At 45.2% G+C, this 17773-nt stretch overlaps 1 protein-coding gene across 3 annotated transcripts in view; it reads left to right on the top strand.

Moving 5' to 3' along the window:
* WLS (wntless Wnt ligand secretion mediator) overlaps positions 1 to 16721 on the top strand; it is a 102168-nt gene extending 85447 nt beyond the window's left edge. Inside the window, exons 11-13 of one of the 3 annotated variants that reach the window (XM_006099225.3) lie at positions 6135 to 6288; positions 8901 to 8965; positions 15720 to 15868. In XM_006099225.3, coding sequence (XP_006099287.1) covers positions 6135 to 6288; positions 8901 to 8965; positions 15720 to 15728 — 228 coding nt within the window. In that variant the 3' untranslated portion in view covers positions 15729 to 15868. Of the gene's footprint in view, positions 1 to 6134; positions 6289 to 7824; positions 7969 to 8900; positions 8966 to 15719 lie in introns of those variants that run through there. The other 2 variants (XM_006099224.3, XM_014464754.2) reach the window with 2 other exon arrangements.
* The last annotated feature ends 1052 nt before the right edge of the window (positions 16722 to 17773 follow it).

Raw genomic sequence — 17773 nt, 5'->3', positions numbered from 1 at the left:
AGGATTTGTTATCCCAGTTTGCTAGTTTGCTAGAATATGAAATCTAGTGGCTGTAGAGACATATCTTACCTAATAATAGACAAACATGTAAATTGACCGCCCCTCCACTACGCTCACCAGCCAATCAGGAGAGTATGCAAATTAACCCAACAAAGATGGTTAATTTGCATACGTAGGCACAAAGTGACAGAGCGAAGACTGAAGGCTCCGGCCAGAGTGAAGGCCTGGGTCCCAGGTGCCGGAGGAAAACTGGTGCCGGCAGCCAGGGGAAGGGAAGGCCTATTGCACCAATCTCTTCATGCAATGGGCCTCTAGTCCTATTTATAATGTTTTCCACTTGGGTGGGACTATGGATGGATTACTTAAAAGTTCTAGGTTCAATTTTCTTATCTGTTAAATGGATGTAATAATAGAACACTGTAGAAGGTGGCTATAAGGATCCCATGAACTAATGTTTGCAAAATGCAGGTGTTGTGAGCATGCAGGTGTGCCTTATGAATAGCAAAAAGTGTGAATGTTGTGCTAAAGGACCTAGACTAAGTTAGGGACCAGAACCCAGACCTTTTGACTATTTTTTTTTTACCAGGTCCTCTGCCATCCCTGTATTTGGCCAAAATTGAAAATGTTAGGCATGCTCACAGAGCCTTAGGGCAAGACTTGCCCCGTTCTGCTAGCAAGTTTCCTTCCAGTACAGGGGCTCCTAACTTTTTGTGCCATGAACCCCATGGGTATGCTGGTGAAAGCTATGGATCTCTTCTTTGAATGTTTTTAAATGAGTAAACTAAAACGCTTTGATTTTCAAAGGGAATCAGATAGATGATATATATGTGCAACTATACATAACTATAAGTGTAATTGATATGAAAATGTGATTTCTATTGGTAACAAAATTATAGGCAGTGCTTCTATTATGGGGGTTTGTTTTCTCTAGTCATAATTGAAAGAAACAGTAACTTTCAATTAGAGACTGGTGAAAACAAAGATAACATATTTTTCTCATTTCAGTTCACATACCCTTTGAATTCCATTAAGGACACCAAGTTAGGAGTCCCTAGAGTTCTGTTGGCCATGCCCAGTGGGCAGTGTTAGTGTTGCTCCTGAAGGCTGAAGTGAATGTGGGAGGAAATAACGAATATATACATATATATCTTCATAAGATCTGTTCACCACATCTGCTGTGACCTACAACAGTGCTGTGCTTGTATCAGACTGTTTGTTTATAAAACCTTGGAAACTTCATTCTCCACTCCAGATGCAGTAAAAATATTTCAAATTCTGAATGAGTTTTTTATTCACCTAACTGAGGCTCAAACAAGTTGTGTGGGAGGCCCGACGTATCCCTTGGCTGAGTCCCTCGTGTGACCAAAATGCTTTGCAGCCCTGCAGTGCCTTGGTCATGTGCTTGTTAATACAGCCAGTTCTGCCAGCCTGAGAGAGCAGCGTGCACCGCTTGGAGATCCGGAACCTCACGTAAGATGAGCTGAGAAATAGAAGGCAGTACCAAGATATGCTCCCAGGACGGGCACATTTGGTTCTAACACGTGCTCCTGCCGCTTTAGAAAGCTGCAGTCAGTCTCCCACAGCCCCTTCCCCCTTCCTCTCTTGTCTCTGCAGAGTCCCTGCTCCCTGAAGTCAAGAAGGGACATTGGGCTGATGTTTAAGGCGGTTATATGTTGTCCGAATTTAACCTTGTACATGTTTAATGACTGCACCTTTTTAGAGCAAAGGAGGTCAGTCTTCCAAGGAGCAGAGTCTGTGGCTTCTCTCTTAAGAAAAAGATTAATATTCCATCGCCCCAGTATTTTCTAACACAGCTCCAGCCTGTGGGTGGCTTTTTATATCTGCTGTGACAGTCGGTCCAGAGTGGATTTGAACTCTAAGGGGGTAGCAATGAGGTCTTTTGGATTCCCTTAGCTGCTCACATTCCTCCTGCTGGGTGGCTTTTTTATAAAGGTTTATTTATAGATTTAAGACGTTTTCAGGCATAACTCTCAGTGTCCCAGGTACTGTATTAATATAGTGATCAGAGGATTTATTTTTTAATGTCATGTTGGAATGTTTCAGCAATGAGCTCACCTGAAAGAAAATCTACTGGGTAACTTTTTGAAATAGATCCCAGCCTTAGGTAAAAGGAATGTATTAAAACTTCCATTATACACTCGGGCTTGCTGGGAGAGCTTGCATTTAAGCCCCTGAAATATAATGCGAGGGGTTCTCGCCAGGACATTGAAGCTGGAGGCCAGGAATGAAAGGCCGACGGAAGCTGTGGAATGCAGTGACCTTGAGGCTTTGTAGCTGGGCACTGAGGTGCAGCCTTTTAACGCCTGCCATTTTAATGGCCTCAGTCCTAGCAACCGAGAGATGGCACATCACAGTGTGGTATGTTAGCCCCTTCCCTCTGGAAAAGAAAGAGGCGTTCCATTTAGGGGTGACGAGCAGTCGGGAACAGAAGTGCAATGCAGGGGAGTAGGTCACCAACCTTCACTAAGGGAACCCCCAGGTGCCTGACACGCAGGTCAAGCCATGAGCAGCAAACTCCCAGAGAGCCTGTCCCCAGCTCTTCTTCTTTTGTTTGTGTGATCACTTCATTCTGCTACTTGCAGAGGAAATGTTTCCAGTAAGAGAGCCTGCGTCTGGGATTTGGAAATCTTATTGTGAAGTGGAATGCCGGTTGTCAAGACTACTGGGTGTAAAAGGATTTGACCTTCACTTGGCTCCAGGAGTATAATTGGGTGGTTTCACACAAAAGTAAATTGTTCAAATGTTAAATCAGGAAAAGCAGGAACCTTTAGAAAGAGGAGGTATACAGAGGGGAGATGATTTTCTCTTTTTGTTTTTTTGTTGGGGCTACCTGATTTTTCTCCCCGAAAGTTAAAGCGGGGTGACTGTCACCTCTCTGCGTTGGCATTAATGAGATTTTTGGATTTACAAGGCTGCTCTGTGGAGGCTGCTGACTGTGGTGCATGGTGGTGGGAATGTGCTCAGAGCCCAGGATGGCTCAGGCATGAATAATTGAGGGAGGAGAGGGGAAAACACAATTGAGTCCCCAACAGCAGAGTGACACTGTATACAATTTATTTATGCAAATTCAATTCTTTGCCCTCAGCAGGAAATAACACATTTAGAGATTACAAATTAAGTAGTATGGGTAATTCTGCAACTCTATCTTGACGTGCATGTGTCTTGAAGCAAACGTGAGAGTTGCGCATGAAAATGCTATTTCCTCAGCTCCTCCGAGTGGGCTGTGGGCCCCTCCGAGTATGAGCATGTCATTTGAGTGGTTCTGCTATAAAATTGTATTTTGCATATACATCCAATTTATTATATGCCATGCATTATATCTAGGATATATAGTGCATATGTTTTACTGTACAGATTTGAATAAACACACCTGAGTGTACATATACTAATTAACCAGTGTGCATCATGGCCAATTAAGTGAGTTTTCAAAAGAAATTTGACCTTATACAATAGTTGCCTCATAATTTAGCTTAAGAGACCCACCCCTGTTTAAGATAATATTCCTACTCTTGTGTTGTATAATGGCTAAGTAGATCTTCTTTTGGAGTCAGAGCCAGGACTTTCTGGCTGAGCCGTTTTAGGCAAGACATTCTGTGTCACAGTTTACCCAGGTGTTGAATAGAAATTTTAACCACCTATTTCATAGATTTGTTATTGAAACAAATACCTTCCATGTAAAATCCTTAGCATACTTCCTGACAAACCACTAGCATTAAATAAATGTTAACTATTCTTATCCTTGCTATTATTTTTTAAAATCTTAGCTTTGCTAATACCTATTAACTATTTTTTTAATTGACCTAAAAGGATGCAATAGGCATAAATGTTTCAATGAAATAACACTTATTACCTATTGACCTCTTACTTTTAAGTGCAATTATTGGGATTTGTGAAGGACTTCGGTATTTTCTGCTGACTCTTCAGTCAGATATTTCCTAAGCTTGACTGTTTCTATCCCCCTTCCCATGTTTCTACACATCCCTATCCTTTTGCCCATATTCCTTCAACAAACATCTGTCTGTTGAGCACCATTGTGTACCAGGCACACAAGTGGGTATTTTTTTTAAATCCATCATGCCAACCTCAGCAAGAATCAACTTCAGCAGAATTGTCAATCCTGAGTATTTCTAGCTTATGTCACAGGAAGTAGGCTCTCTGACAGGTCCCCTATCTTAATAGAGTAGAAGAGGATAAGAAGTGTTTGACCCTGTTTTACCTGTACTTCTCCCAGCCTAGCCGCCCCTCCTTAATCGCATAGAGAGGAGCTCCCTTTGCAAGGACAGCAGGTACATGTGGTATCTGCTACATGGTTCCGGAAACTATCTTAAGGCTTCCCCTCCCCTTCCATTAAAAAATTATCTTAAGTATCTCTAAGTACTGTGACTCTTATAAAGTTAGGCTATTCTGTACTTAAAAATAAGAAAAAGTGACATTTGGAGACCTTTCTACAAAGTAAGCCCTAAATAGCTTGAATGTTGGTGCATTGCTCCAAAATCAGTAATGGTTAAGAAATCCTTCTTTGGCCAAAACCTTCCTGAGCACGTCATATAAAATGAATTATTTCCCCCAAATAAATAAAAGTTCATGGTGGTGGTTTGTTTATGACTCACAGAAATGAAAAAAATTATGTATCGCCAATGTCAAATTAAAACTGGTAAAGTCTGTAATCACTTAATCTGGTTACAGGAAGAAATACCTGTCATTACAGCTGCGCTATGCCTGGGGCCCTAGTGCCGTGGTCGGCAAACCGCGGCTCACGGGCCACATGCGGCTCTTTGGCCCCTTCAGTGTGGCTCTTCCACAAAATACCACGTGCGGGCGCACACGTACAGTGCGATTGAAACTTCGTGGCCCATGAGCAGAAGTCGGTATTTTGTGGAAGAGCCACACTGAAGGGGCCAAAGAGCCACATGTGGCTAGTGAGCCACAGTTTGCCAAGCCACTGTTTGCCGACCACTGCCCTAGTGGATTATGGGTTATAAAGAGGGCACCAAAGGAATATAGACCCACGGCTTCAAAAACAGGAGGTGGAATCAACCTGTTTGTTAGTCATTAGTAGTTAGATATGGCTTGCCCTCTTACACTTTAGCTCTTAGAAGAAGGGGCTCCTTAGGGATAGCTTATATAACCTCGCCTCATTAAACTATCACAGGAATATATGTCCAATACTTTCTTTTACTCCCATGTAAGATTTCCTGTGGCAGGCAGAAGCGGTCAAAATCATTTCATTGATCTCACAAATCACCAGCCATTCACCTCAACAGTTCTGTTGACAATTCTTCCTATAACACATATGTCATCAGACAGCTCTTACAACAATTACCAAGTCATTAACATAGACAAAAGCAGCCTCAAAACATTCTTGCAGGATTGTAAAGCACATGAAAGCTCATAATTACTTTTGTGAGTGACCTACAAAGAGAGACAGGATATAAAAAAGATTTATTGAGTGTTTACTGCATGCCAGGAAATTTCTAGAAATATTTTTACTTAATTCTCCTCAATAACCCTGCAAGATCTTCTTTTGCACTGATGGAAACTAAAGTCCAGAGTCTTAGCCTTTACTTCTCTTACATTAAACAGAGTACGTGGTGGAGGCTGGATTTGGATCCAGATCTCTGCGGTGCTTCCCCTCACCGCCCCTCTAGGGAAAACTCCCTCTGAGGATTCACTTGCCTTCTCTGAGCCCCAAGGCACATCAGGGACTGAAGATATGGCAGTAAACGAACCAGAGCTGGCCTCTGTCTGTGGTCAGTTTACAGTGAGCTGGGAAAACATACCAGAGGAGGAGTTGTACTTGTGGATAAGGGTTAGGCTCAATCATAGTTTCTTTAAATGAGGGATAATGGTGTGCTGCTGTTTTAGGAAGAGACACTTCCCAGGTGATTCTGGTGTGCAGCCAAACGACAAGCAGACTTTGTGCCTGACACCTATAGTAAGCCCTTAATTAATCTGTTCAGAGTGTGATTCAGATAAAAAACTGGAGTCCTACATCGCCCTACACTTTTCCCACGTGTAGAAGAGACTTGGTTTTTGTGTTGGTTGGTTGGTTCCCGTGTTGGTGTTGTGTTTCTTCTCGGCTCTAATTCCGTGTCACTGTCTTCTCTCCACAGGTGACCGAAGGCCATTGGAAGTGGGGTGGTGTCACAGTCCAGGTGAACAGTGCCTTTTTCACAGGCATCTATGGGATGTGGAATCTGTACGTCTTTGCTTTGATGTTCCTGTATGCACCATCCCATAAGAACTACGGGGATGACCAGTCTAATGGTGAGTGCCAGACTCTTTAGTGTAATTTTATTTAGGATAAGTAGGCTTCTGTCTCCACAAGACTTAAGGCTAGCAAAGGCTCTGGGTTTCCCAAACTTTCCCTCCTCTGAGTGAGAGTGAGCACCCTAAGGACTGCAGAACCATAAGACAAAAAGCCAGCACAAGGCAAATGCTTCTTTAAGTTCTCATTTTCAAAAATACCTTGAAAATACATTGGGAATATTATATTCTAGTCTAAAACATGTCCCAGTGTTAGTACAAAAATTAAATTTGCTTTCCTCAATTTTTTATTTTTATTTATTTTTTGCAAAATTGACTGTTGAAAAGTATACCACATTCACTCTTCTGGCATGAGAAGCGTGATCCTAAGATATCTGGTGGAGTGGGACTGGGCCCTGGGCGTTGAAGAGGGAGCTGGCTTCATTTTTCTCCTGCTCACTTTTTCTGCAAGGCTGTTGACATGTATCCAAACTAATAGCTATTCACCAGACCCCACAGCCTGTTTCTCCTTAAGTGCTGGTGTTGCTGTCTCTGATGTTGATGCTGCAAGAGCCTTAGAGAACTTAGCCAGTCTGGTCTTTTATAGATGAGAAAACTGGGGCCCATAGAAGGGAAGGGCTTGCCTGAGGTTTCTCAACCAGCCACGGCAGAAACAAATGAATATTACTGTCTGTGGCAGAGCTGTTAACTTGGAATTCGTGGCCTGGTACACATCTGTCCTGATAGCTCATTTTTTCTTGGGATTCTTGATTTATTGTTTCATTCCACCCTTATTCTTTCATCTTTTTCCGACTTGCTTTACCCAAGCCACGTACTTGCTATTCCCCAAATATAAGAAGCTCTTCCTCAAATCAGAACCAGTACCCTCTACTCTGCCCCAGAGCAGAGACCAGGGTTCAAGGTCTGCCTGTCCACCATGGCACCAGGGGTTGGCCTTGCTCATAGGAAGTGCTCAGTGAGTGTGTGGTGAATGAATAGATTTATATCCTGCCTTCATCTGGGCGTAACAAAACCCTACCTATCTCTTAGGCTTATTCAAAATGCATCTTCCTTCTTGAAACCTTTTCTTGATCACACCAGTTGGAGTTCAGCAAATTAGATTCAGTAGAATATTGTCGCTGTGGGATGTTAATAGTCAAATATGTTTGATAATCATTGGGTTTTTAATCAGCATCAATGGGGTTTTTACTAAAAGACATCTTAATGCCTTTAGCACATTAATATGTACTGTAAGTCATTTAAAATGGGTGGAGGGTAACAGCATTTCCCCAAGTGATTACATCATTTGGTCCTGGAACCCTAATTCTAGGCAGTGTATCTTCTGGAACCGGCGTCCTAGGGAAGAGGCCTGGGGAACAAGGTTACGCTTCTCACACGACACTCACTGTGCAGCTATGCATGAGCTCGCCTGGCCCTTCTCACTCCTGTTGGAACACTGACTCCTTAAGGGCGAGGACTGGTTAAGGTGCTTTGAAAATGTCGAGTGAATTAATGCTTTAGAAATAAGAGTTCTGAATTAGCTTTCATATTTCACAGATGAGCGATCTTGAAAGTGGGGTTAAAAGAGGTGGATGGTGACATGAGAAATGGGGTGAGGAGGGGAGGCCTCTGTGCTGAGGGTCAGCGGTAGAGGAATGGTCTCAACCAGCATCTGTCTCCGCACTACACCCGCCACTCTGTGCAAGAGCATCCTAGACCTCAGGCCTGCCTTATTTCCGGGTCCTCGACTTCATGTCACACTCAGTACCAGGTTTACCTTTGGCTGTGGGTCCTGGGCAAGAATAAAGACTTTAAAAAAAATTATTGTTGTCACTATTACAGATGTCCCCCATTTCCCTCCTCTTTGCCCACCTCCACCCAGCTCCCGCCCACCCCCTCTCCTAGTCTTCACCGCACTGTTGTCTGTGTCCATGGGATATGCATATATGTTCTTTGGCTAATCTCTTCCCCTTCTTTTACCCAGACCCTCCCACACCCCTCCCCTTTGACATTCATCAAGTCTGTGCCATGAATCCATGCCTCTGGTTCTATTTGGTTCACCAGTACCTTTCGACTTACCTGCCCAGCTGCCCAACTCTGGGTTTGATTGACTTCCTCTCTAGAAAGCTTGGGAGCTAGGCAGCATTCACTTCCCGCAGCTTCCTTTCCACTGCGACCAACTCTGTTTTACTCTACGCATGGCCTGTGGAAGCATGCAGCCTCTCCAACAGGGGGCCTCCACAGCGCCCGCAGGAAGGCATTCTGGGCTTGTGAACAAGAATCTGATTTCATTTCATGGACATCCCGTTGGACTTTGGCACAAAGCACATGGGCCTGTTCTTGACTTGAGAATATTAAGCAGGAATCCAAAAGATGGAGCCTCCTGCCTTCCGGGGAAATTCCACATAAAAGCAATGGCTGGACTTCCCAGGATGTGGGGACGCTCATTCGAATGGGTAGGAATTATGGAGTGCTGACCTGTGCTTCATGCACACACACCATGCTGGTTGTTTTTGCTCTATGGCTGTTGGCAAACTGCTTCACTCCCCTGTGCATCACTTCTCCCGATTGTAAGTGATTTCCCGGAGTCTCATGGAACCATGAAATTCTATGGTTTTCTTTCTTCCTGATAGCAAGGAAGGGGCAGAGGAGCACCTCCTGTCATAAAGTCGCAGCCCAGGGCGTGATTCTGTCACAGGTAAGGGGTCTCCAAACACCGGTGAGACTTTGCCCAGCTCTGGCACTCTCAGGCACGCGGGAGGCCAGAGCTGGAGCCACCCCTGCAGAGACAGCATGGCTGCCTGCCACCTGCAGGGCCAGATGGTTGAATTGCAGCCAGGTGTTAGGCAGCTCCCAGTAGGACTTCTTTCCCTGCACCATGGCTGCCCTCCTGGGCTTGCAGCCTTGCAGTTGAGAATAGCACTTGATCTTTTTCTCATCATATGTTTGTTGTTGTTGAAGACAGCTTGAACTGCAATTTCACAGAAAGCTCAAAAGCTAGTTCTCGGCCCTGGCCGAGTAGCTCAGTTGGTTAGAGTGTCATCCTGATACGCCAAGGTTGTGGGTCCGATCTCTGCTCAGGGCACATACAAGAACCAACCAATGAATGCACAGATTAGTGGAGCAACAAATCGATATTTCTCTCTTATTCTCTCTCTCTCTCTCTCTCTCTCAAATCAATTTTAAAAAATGAAAAAAGCTAGTTCTCAAGAGGAGGTCACCTCCCCTGAATCTTTTACCAAGTGGTATTTGGAAATGCTCATGGTTGTTTTAGATTGTCTGGGACATGCCACTGGCATTTAGTGACCAGGTTATAGGTATGACACTGCATTGAGCGAAGCAGTTCCTTGAGTGAAGAACTGTCCTGCCTCTAATGTATTAGGGCCCCCGGTTGAGAAACATCCTCCAAGCAGTTTAGTGGGCAGACCCTTTGGGACCCTGTCTGATCATAAACACAAAAGAGATACCATTTAGCAGGTCTGCGGTGGTGATATGGTCAACTGTGACTTCAGGGCAGCCCTTGAGCCCTGGGCAGCTGGTGGTACCCTTGTCCTGCATGGTGCTGTGTCTGTGCCCCTGACAGCTGGTGGCACCCTTGTCCCTCATGGCGCTGTGACTGTGCCCCTGGCAGCTGGTGGCACCCTTGTCCCTCATGGTGCTGTGACTGAGCCCCTGGCAGCTGGTGGCATCCTGTCCCGCATGGTGCTGTGTCTGTTCCCCTGGCAGCTGGTGGCACCCTTGTCCCGCATGGTGCTGTGAGCTGAGCGTTGGAAGGGGCTCTCCATGTTGGGTTCTCTGATCATTTTTCTTCTCTGCTCCTTTCACTTTTCATCTCTTCATCTTCCGCCAAGCCACACACTGTAGCCTAGGAATTATGGTGTCTTTGCCAAGATTTTGGAGCTCCTTTGAAAGAGCTGGTTTGGAATGTTACATGGAAACCTAGAAAATGAACACTGAGGGTGATATACTGTAGTTTTAAATTCTCTGGATGACATTTCTTCTCCCTCCCACCCCAGCTTATTCATGCTCCTTTTCCTTTCTCTTGGAAAGTTTTTATTTTTAAATTGGCTTGGACTGCTCTCCCTACCCCTTGCTTTTATGGTCCAGAGCCAAAACTTCAGCTCTCTCTTGCTGTGGAGAATGAATCACAGGTGTGCCATGCTTCTTGCCTGCATGAGGTGGATCCTGGATAGGCCTCTGGAAAAAGATAGACCTCTGCCAAAGAAAGAACCTTGGAGAAGGGCTGTTTTGTTTGGGAGATGGAGAAGGATGCCAAGAAGTGACAAGAGGAAGTGGGAGCAGAGAGCATAGACGTTTGCTTCTCCCTTTTGGTCAGGGAATGGACAGAGGAACAAAGTGGACAGCAGGTGCGAGCGAGGGTCAGTTTCCAAAGAGCATTTTCTCTCATATATTTGTTTGCCTTTTATTGCTTGGGTCCAGTGGCCCTTAGAAATGAACCACTGAGCACCTCAGTATCAGCACTGTGCTAGGTGAGATAAGGTGGTGTGATGTAAAGCCCACAGACAGTCCTTGTTCCCAGAGAGCTAGACATTTGGGATGGGAGACAAGACTTCCACAGCTGCCTCCTGAAACACAGGGTGCGCAGGACAGCGCCCAGCCAGCACGTTCTCGTGTCTTCAGTGGCTGGTTGGTGCTGCAGGCACGTGGAGCTCTGACTTCCTTCATGTTGGTTGACTTACCGCAGTGCAGTGGTAAGTCATGCATGGTTTTGCATATGTGTGCCCGCCTGTGTGCATGGATATGTTTATATCATCATTTTATGTGTGTACATGTACACATAAATATGCATGTATTTTTTTTTTACTTTAACAAAGGTATTTTAGACCTCGTTCTTGCAAGGACCACTCACGTTTTCTGCTCTGCTCTTGCTGCCTTTTCATTAAAATCGTTCTTTTTTCCTGTTCCCATACCAATCTGTGAGTCACTATGGATATCTTCCTAGGCAGAAACAGATTTCAGCTGATGCTTGTCAGCCCTTAGCTTGGAGTGAGGGCACGGTCTCCCAGGGATACGATATGAAGGCCCTGTACACACAGCCAACCATCCCAACTCCCTGCAACCAATTCATGTGGGGAAAAGGCTGGTGCTGCTTAAGAAGTCCGACAATTCTTAATGACCACTTTCATTTTTGTATTCTTTCATCTAGAGAATTCTTGTCAGAAGGCTTTTAAAAAAAGGAGAAACGGGATTCCTGACTGGATGATGATGAAGGGACCAGGAGACACTCTAGTTGCCCACTGGTTTCTTTCTGTGTCTACTCACACTGAATGTCTTCTGTCTGACACCCTCAGGCTGCCGGAACCACGGCAGCGGCCAGGTCCCATGTCCTGGTGGTTGGCTACCCCGCTGTGGCCGTTTTACTTCCAGAAGCCTCTAAGGTCTCATGCTGCTGGGTTCACAGGGAAGGTGGCTTTGGCTTTCATTGCCTCAGTAAATGTTTGGTTTGAGTCATGAGGCTTCGACAGTGGCTGCCTTTTATTGAGGTCTTTCCTCTGGTTGCCTGTTAGATGACTCACCCTGGCCAGCCCGGCTTCTCCTTGATGTCTAGATGGAATTGGTCTTCCCACCAGGGCGGGACTCAGACTCTGACATGGGCCTCAACAGCCTTTTCCCACTCCCTAGTGACGATGGGAAAGAGGTGACAGGCAGGCCATCACCAGCCTCTCCAGCTTCGCCAGCCTCACTCCTCCTGCTCTGCTATTTGTAGTCAGGCACTTTCTGCTCCTGCCTCTCCTGCCTACCAGTGGCCTGATCTTTCCTTACCCAGGCACCTAAAATCACATTTTCTGAGTCTTAAAATGACTAGCACCCCACTATGATAGAAGGTACTCAGTCACCTGCTTGAGAGGACCTTTCTGCTTCCTAAAGGTATCAGTTGGGCTGGGCTGCTATAACAAATAGCAGCCTAGGTGGCTTAAATAACATAAATCTATTTATTTTCTCATGGTTCTGGAGGCTAGACGTTCAAGATCAAGTTATCGGCAGGGTTGTTTCTTCCAGGGCTTCTCTTGGCTTATAGGTCTTCTCCCTGTGTCTTCGCATGGTCTTCCCTCTGTGTGTGCCTCTATCCTAATCTTCTTTTCCTATAAAGACACTGGTCATATTGGATTAGGGCCCATCCCAATGCCTCACATTAACGTAATTACCTCCTTAAAGAACCTATCTCCAAATACAATCACATTCTGTGGTACTGGAGAATTAGGGCTTCAACAAATGATTATGGGGTATGAAATACAAGTAAGCCCACAACACTAGGATTTCACTCAAAACTTCTAGATTTTATTGTGTCCCCTCCTTGCAGTTGCCTGGAGTTGAGTGTCTGGAGGTGGGTAGGAAATACCACACCCCGAGCCTGGTATAGGCTATGTTTGACGATTGAAAGGGATTGAGAGATGGCTGGACCCAGGACTCTGAACCCTGTCCCACCAAGACTACTATGCCTCATCCCCCCAGAGGAATCACAACAGCAGAGTCATCCCACGGCATACCTGTTTACTGTGGGCCTAGCCATGCGGAGTAGAACAGGGAGGAGCTAGACTGGCCTGTACCAGACAAATCTTAGTGGTTGTTGTAATGAGCACTTACTATACCAGATCCTGTGCTGCATGTTCACATTCTTTAGAAAAGAAAAAAGAATATTGAGACCTACCATCCACTATTTTATTAACATGCAACATATAGGAAGGACGTAATCTGAGAGTAAACAACAGTCATGTGCATGGAAATAATTTTGCTTTACAAATACTGTACTCACCTTGATTTTCTCATCCTGCTGTGACCAGGGACTTCTAGGGAGTTATCATTTGATAACTTAGCTTTGAGGGTGAATGGAAGGAAGTCAGTGAGGGATGAGGAAAAAATCCCACAGAAAAGAATGAAGTCAATAATGTTACAGAAACAACCAAAGCTTTGGAGGTGGACACAGATAGATTGGAATCCTGGCTCTCAAGAAATGAACAGGAGCTCGTGTTGTGTGACCTCCCTGGCCCCCATGTTTGGGTAATGGGGTGTTAATTTGTCTTAGTGGTTGTGAGGAAAGAATTAGGTGGCCCTTATTAATATTAGAAGACCACTGATCTCTTCCAGATTCTGTGAAACAATCTTAGAATTATTCTTCTTTTTACTAAAGAAGTCACAGATACACAAATAATTGTCACTTAAAAAAAGCTGCCTGTCTTTAAAAGCTGTGCTTACCATGATGTCATTATAGTTCCATTTATGTAGGTTTCTGGGTCCGTAGTATGCATGTCAGGCAGTTAGCATTAAGCAGCAGCTACCTCTGGCCATGATACCAAAAATATGGGCCCATCAGTAGTCCTTTGAGATGAAATCCTGTGCCAGAGATCAGCCTCATTTCACAGAGGTTAGAAAGAAAGAAGCCTTTGTCTTATTAATTAGCGGAGATGAACTGACATCATAACCAGAGAAAGAGACATATTGCAAACCGAAGAATTCTCTTCCTTCCATCATTTATTCTTTTTCCTTTTATTCTTCCCTCTCCTCCCTCAGTAAGAAACACATCACATTTTTTGAAGGGTTTTTTTGGTCTTGAAAGGGAAGAGTCTTCGAGTGTGTTTGTGATGGTGCCGCAGAAGCCAAGAGAGGGAGAAGAACAGATGGAGTGAGACCTTGGCAGGAGTGGGGGTCCCTGGAATTTGGAGACAAATGGAGGGATCCCCACTCCTGCCATGTTACCGCCACCTTCCCACATCCATTCCCTGCAGGGAAAGAGTTGGCCTTTGAGGTACAGTACAACCACAGGTGAATCAGAGATCCACTAGCCAGAGGTGCGTAGATCCGGGTCCTCATCCTAGCTCTGCTGGGAGCAAGCTGCATCCCATAGAGAAATTAATTGCCTACCTGAGCCGCAGTGTCTTCACATCTTATAAGGAAACACAGTAAGCCCCTACTGGTGCATATGGTAAATGCTCATAGGTAACAGCTCTCCTTACTGTCAGTGCACTGATACTTGGTGCTATAAATTCTCTTTCATCAGACACAAAAGAGCAAAATGAACGTCCTGAACCATCTATCCAAATTACTGTGTATATGTATTTCTGACTGTAACACATTGCATGTGAATTTATGCTTTGCTGGCAGTCTCACTGGCTGTTGGAAACTTGAATATTTACAGTGTCAGCATAGCCTAAAGGTTGAGCACTTGGATGCTGGAGTCTCATAGCTCCCCCTTGAATCTCTATGTATCAACTCGGGCCTTGGGCAAGGTGCTTAGCCTGTCTGTGCCTCAGTTCCTTCATCAGCAGAATGGGAATGATGACAACAGCACCCCTGTCAAAGGACTGGAACGAAGATTAAGTGTATTGATATTTGTAAAGTGTTTAGCACAGTGTCAGGCACATCCTGTAATATAGGTACTTGTGAAATAAAGAAGCCCAAGTAATTTTGGCTGTTTCTTCAAATGTTCTGTAGGATCAGATACATTTTCTAGGGCCTGCTAACTGGAATCACATTTTAAGCTTAAAGAATTCCCATCTTTGGTTCAAAACCTGAAGAAATTGCACCCTGGCATCTATTTCTAAGAAGTCTTCAATGAAAGGGATTCCTTGGGTAAACACTTGGAGGTGCTAAGCGGTTTCCTGGGGTGGTCAGGACTCTTTGAAATGCTGAGGACTTTCAGACATGCAGAGTCTGAAACTGGCTTTGAACTTTTGATGGCTCTCCCAGATATGCAAATTAAGAACTAGCTTTGACCAAGCACCCTGCGGGGCCACTGTGTGGGGTGACCAAAACAATGGTGTTGTGTACAGAATCCTGGGGGTAGCAGAAAATTCAGTGTATTTCTCGTCCTTTTTCCTTGAGAAGAAAACTCCTAATTGTTCTTAAAAGTACTATACGTAGTACCCTGCCCAATCGGTTGGTAATAGGCAGGTCTTGTTTGCCTTCACATGGCATAGCCACTTTGTCAATTATTCACAACACGGGTGTGTGTGCCTGCCTTCCCATCGCAGGGAGGCTTAGGCCACAGCACAGCCTTCCTTCCTCGGCCCAGCTCCTGGCCCTGCTGTGTGTCTGTTCCGTCACCTGGGGCAGTCACCTTCCCTCCACCCCAGTTTCCTCATCTGTGACGCTGGCATGATCAGCCTCGAGGGCTCTTGTGAGGATAAATACGATCAAGGATAAAGCACTGAGAATAGCGTCAGGCACCAAGTAAGCTCTCATTAATGTTAGTAATGACTACAAATTACATAAGCAGTAAGCTGACTCATCTCTCATTCATCTCTCTTCTCTGGGAGACAAAAGTGGATGAAATTACTGCCAAGTTTGAGTGAAAAGGTTGGGCGTGAGCCCTGGTGTTCGTGCCCAGGTTTTCGCTGTCAGCTCAGAATGTGAAAGGGCGGTGGTTACAGAGATGAACCAGCTTTCTTCTCCTTCCTCCTCCAACACGTCTCACCCCCAAACCCCTGTTTCAGGTGATCTGAGGGTCCACAATGGGGAAGAACTCCAGCTCACCACCACTATCACCCACGTGGACGGACCCACCGAGATCTACAAGTTGACCCGCAAGGAGGCCCAGGAATAGATGGCGGCAGCACCTGGCTGGGACTGTTCCCCACATCCCAGCCCTTCTGACTGGAGTGTGGAGCACGCCAGCGAGAGCTCACTGCACGAACCAGCCCTCCACTGCTCCCGTGTCTTAGCTGTGGTTTCTTGGAACAGTGGTGTGGACGTTGTCACTTTACCTTCTGACCACAGCTCTTGGGGGAAGATTCCACAGCCACTAAGGCTTTGTGTATAACAAAACCTCTGGTATGACACATTTTCTGTGATCATTGTTAATTAGTGATGTAGTAACATCTGTAGCAGGTGGTTAGTAAACCTCATGTGTTGGGGGTATACTCCTTGGGGGGATGATGTGGGCCAGATGGGGTCTATATGGAGTGGAATATTTGACTTCTTTTCCTGTTTTAGATTCTAGGATAGGTTTTTTAACATCCTTTGCAGTCCAAGAGAGGCTGATGTCATAGTTTCTCACTCCTAGTTCGTGACCACTTTTTTTTTCCTATTTATATCACCAGGTAGCCTGTTGAGTTAATATTTAAGTTGTCCATAGACATGTGTCCCTCTTTTTTATGGCATACTATAAAATAACTGAATTTCGTGAGACGGTCTATTTCAGCTTTGGAACCAAATCTGTGTATCCAGTACTGACCGATCTGTTGGATGTGGGTTGGGTCTGAAAAGCTTTTTTTACCTCCTGCTTACAATGTGTTTCCTTTTGATAAGATGCTTCAAGCAGCCCCCAGAAGTGTAGATCGGATCAATGAAATAAACCTGTATGTATATGCATATATGTACATGCACATGTCATCCTCCTGCTCAGCCAGGACACACGCATGCAGATTCTTTTCCATGTCAAGTCCACGGGGTGGGGGAAGTGGCTTTATGAGAAATTAAAGTATTTTGCCATCAAATCAAAGTGTTTGGGGGTAGTATCTGTTTTTGGAAATAGGATAACCTTTAGTACTGGTGGTTAACCTGCCTCGCTGTCATGTCTGGCAACAAGGGTGGGGAAAATGTGACATGATTTAGAAGCAGATTACCCCCACACACACCTATTCCCACTTCCATGAATAGCCTGTTTGATGGTGTTTTAACTCTGCCACTGGAGAGGCAGGCAACGGTATAACAGAGGGAAAGAGCCTGGATCTGCGGTGAGAAGGCAGTCTCCCATGGAAAGTCTGCCCTTTATGAGTGTGACCTTGTTGATGCCTCCTCCCCCACCAACTGGCCTCCATAAACATTGACTGCTTCGCTGGGTTGCAGCACCTAGTAAGTCAGGTAACGTATATGGAAATGAATTTTAAACGCAAAGGCCATATGAATGTGCTCTTCCTGGAATCAAAAACAACTCCAGGAGCGTCCTGCTTTTCAGACACGGATGCCAAGAAGCCTGGGTCACATTCTAATTCATCCACTCAGCACCCACCACCCGTCTCCGCCAACACATCCCCTGATTTTGGCTAAAAGCACAGCAAGCAAGGGCAGAAGGAAATACTTTGGCTTTGGCTGTTCTCTCGGGCCTTTTCCTATCCTGGTAAACATCTGATGGTGTTTGAATGAATTCACTCCACATCCACTTCTGATCATCCACGGTGGTGCCAGGAATTAAAGGTAGCCCATGCCTCCCCATCTGGAAGGGGAGATGAACATGAACTTAAAACATGGCCAGGGATCTCCAGTCCCAGAGGGAGCAGGGAGAGGTTCTCCCAAAGAAATGGGGAGATAGACCTTTAAAAAAAAAAAAAAAAAAAAGATTTTACCAGGGCCAAAAGGCAAAGGGACCAGAAGTACAGGAATCATGGAGGAAGTGAAGATGGAGGCTGTTTAGATTAGTCTGCTCGTCAGGCCTGCCTGGCACCAGGAGTGGAAATAGCAGGAGGTAAACCTGTGCACCTGGGAGGCGGGAGGAGAAGGGTCGTCATGCTGTGGTGAGAGCCATAAGACAGCCTTTGGGTTTTAGAGA

The sequence above is a fragment of the Myotis lucifugus genome, unplaced genomic scaffold, assembly GCF_000147115.1.
Source record: "Myotis lucifugus unplaced genomic scaffold, Myoluc2.0 scaffold_265, whole genome shotgun sequence".
Lineage (NCBI taxonomy): Eukaryota > Metazoa > Chordata > Mammalia > Chiroptera > Vespertilionidae > Myotis > Myotis lucifugus.
Note: the sequence above shows the minus strand (reverse complement) of the source record. Positions and strands in the feature narration are given on the sequence as shown.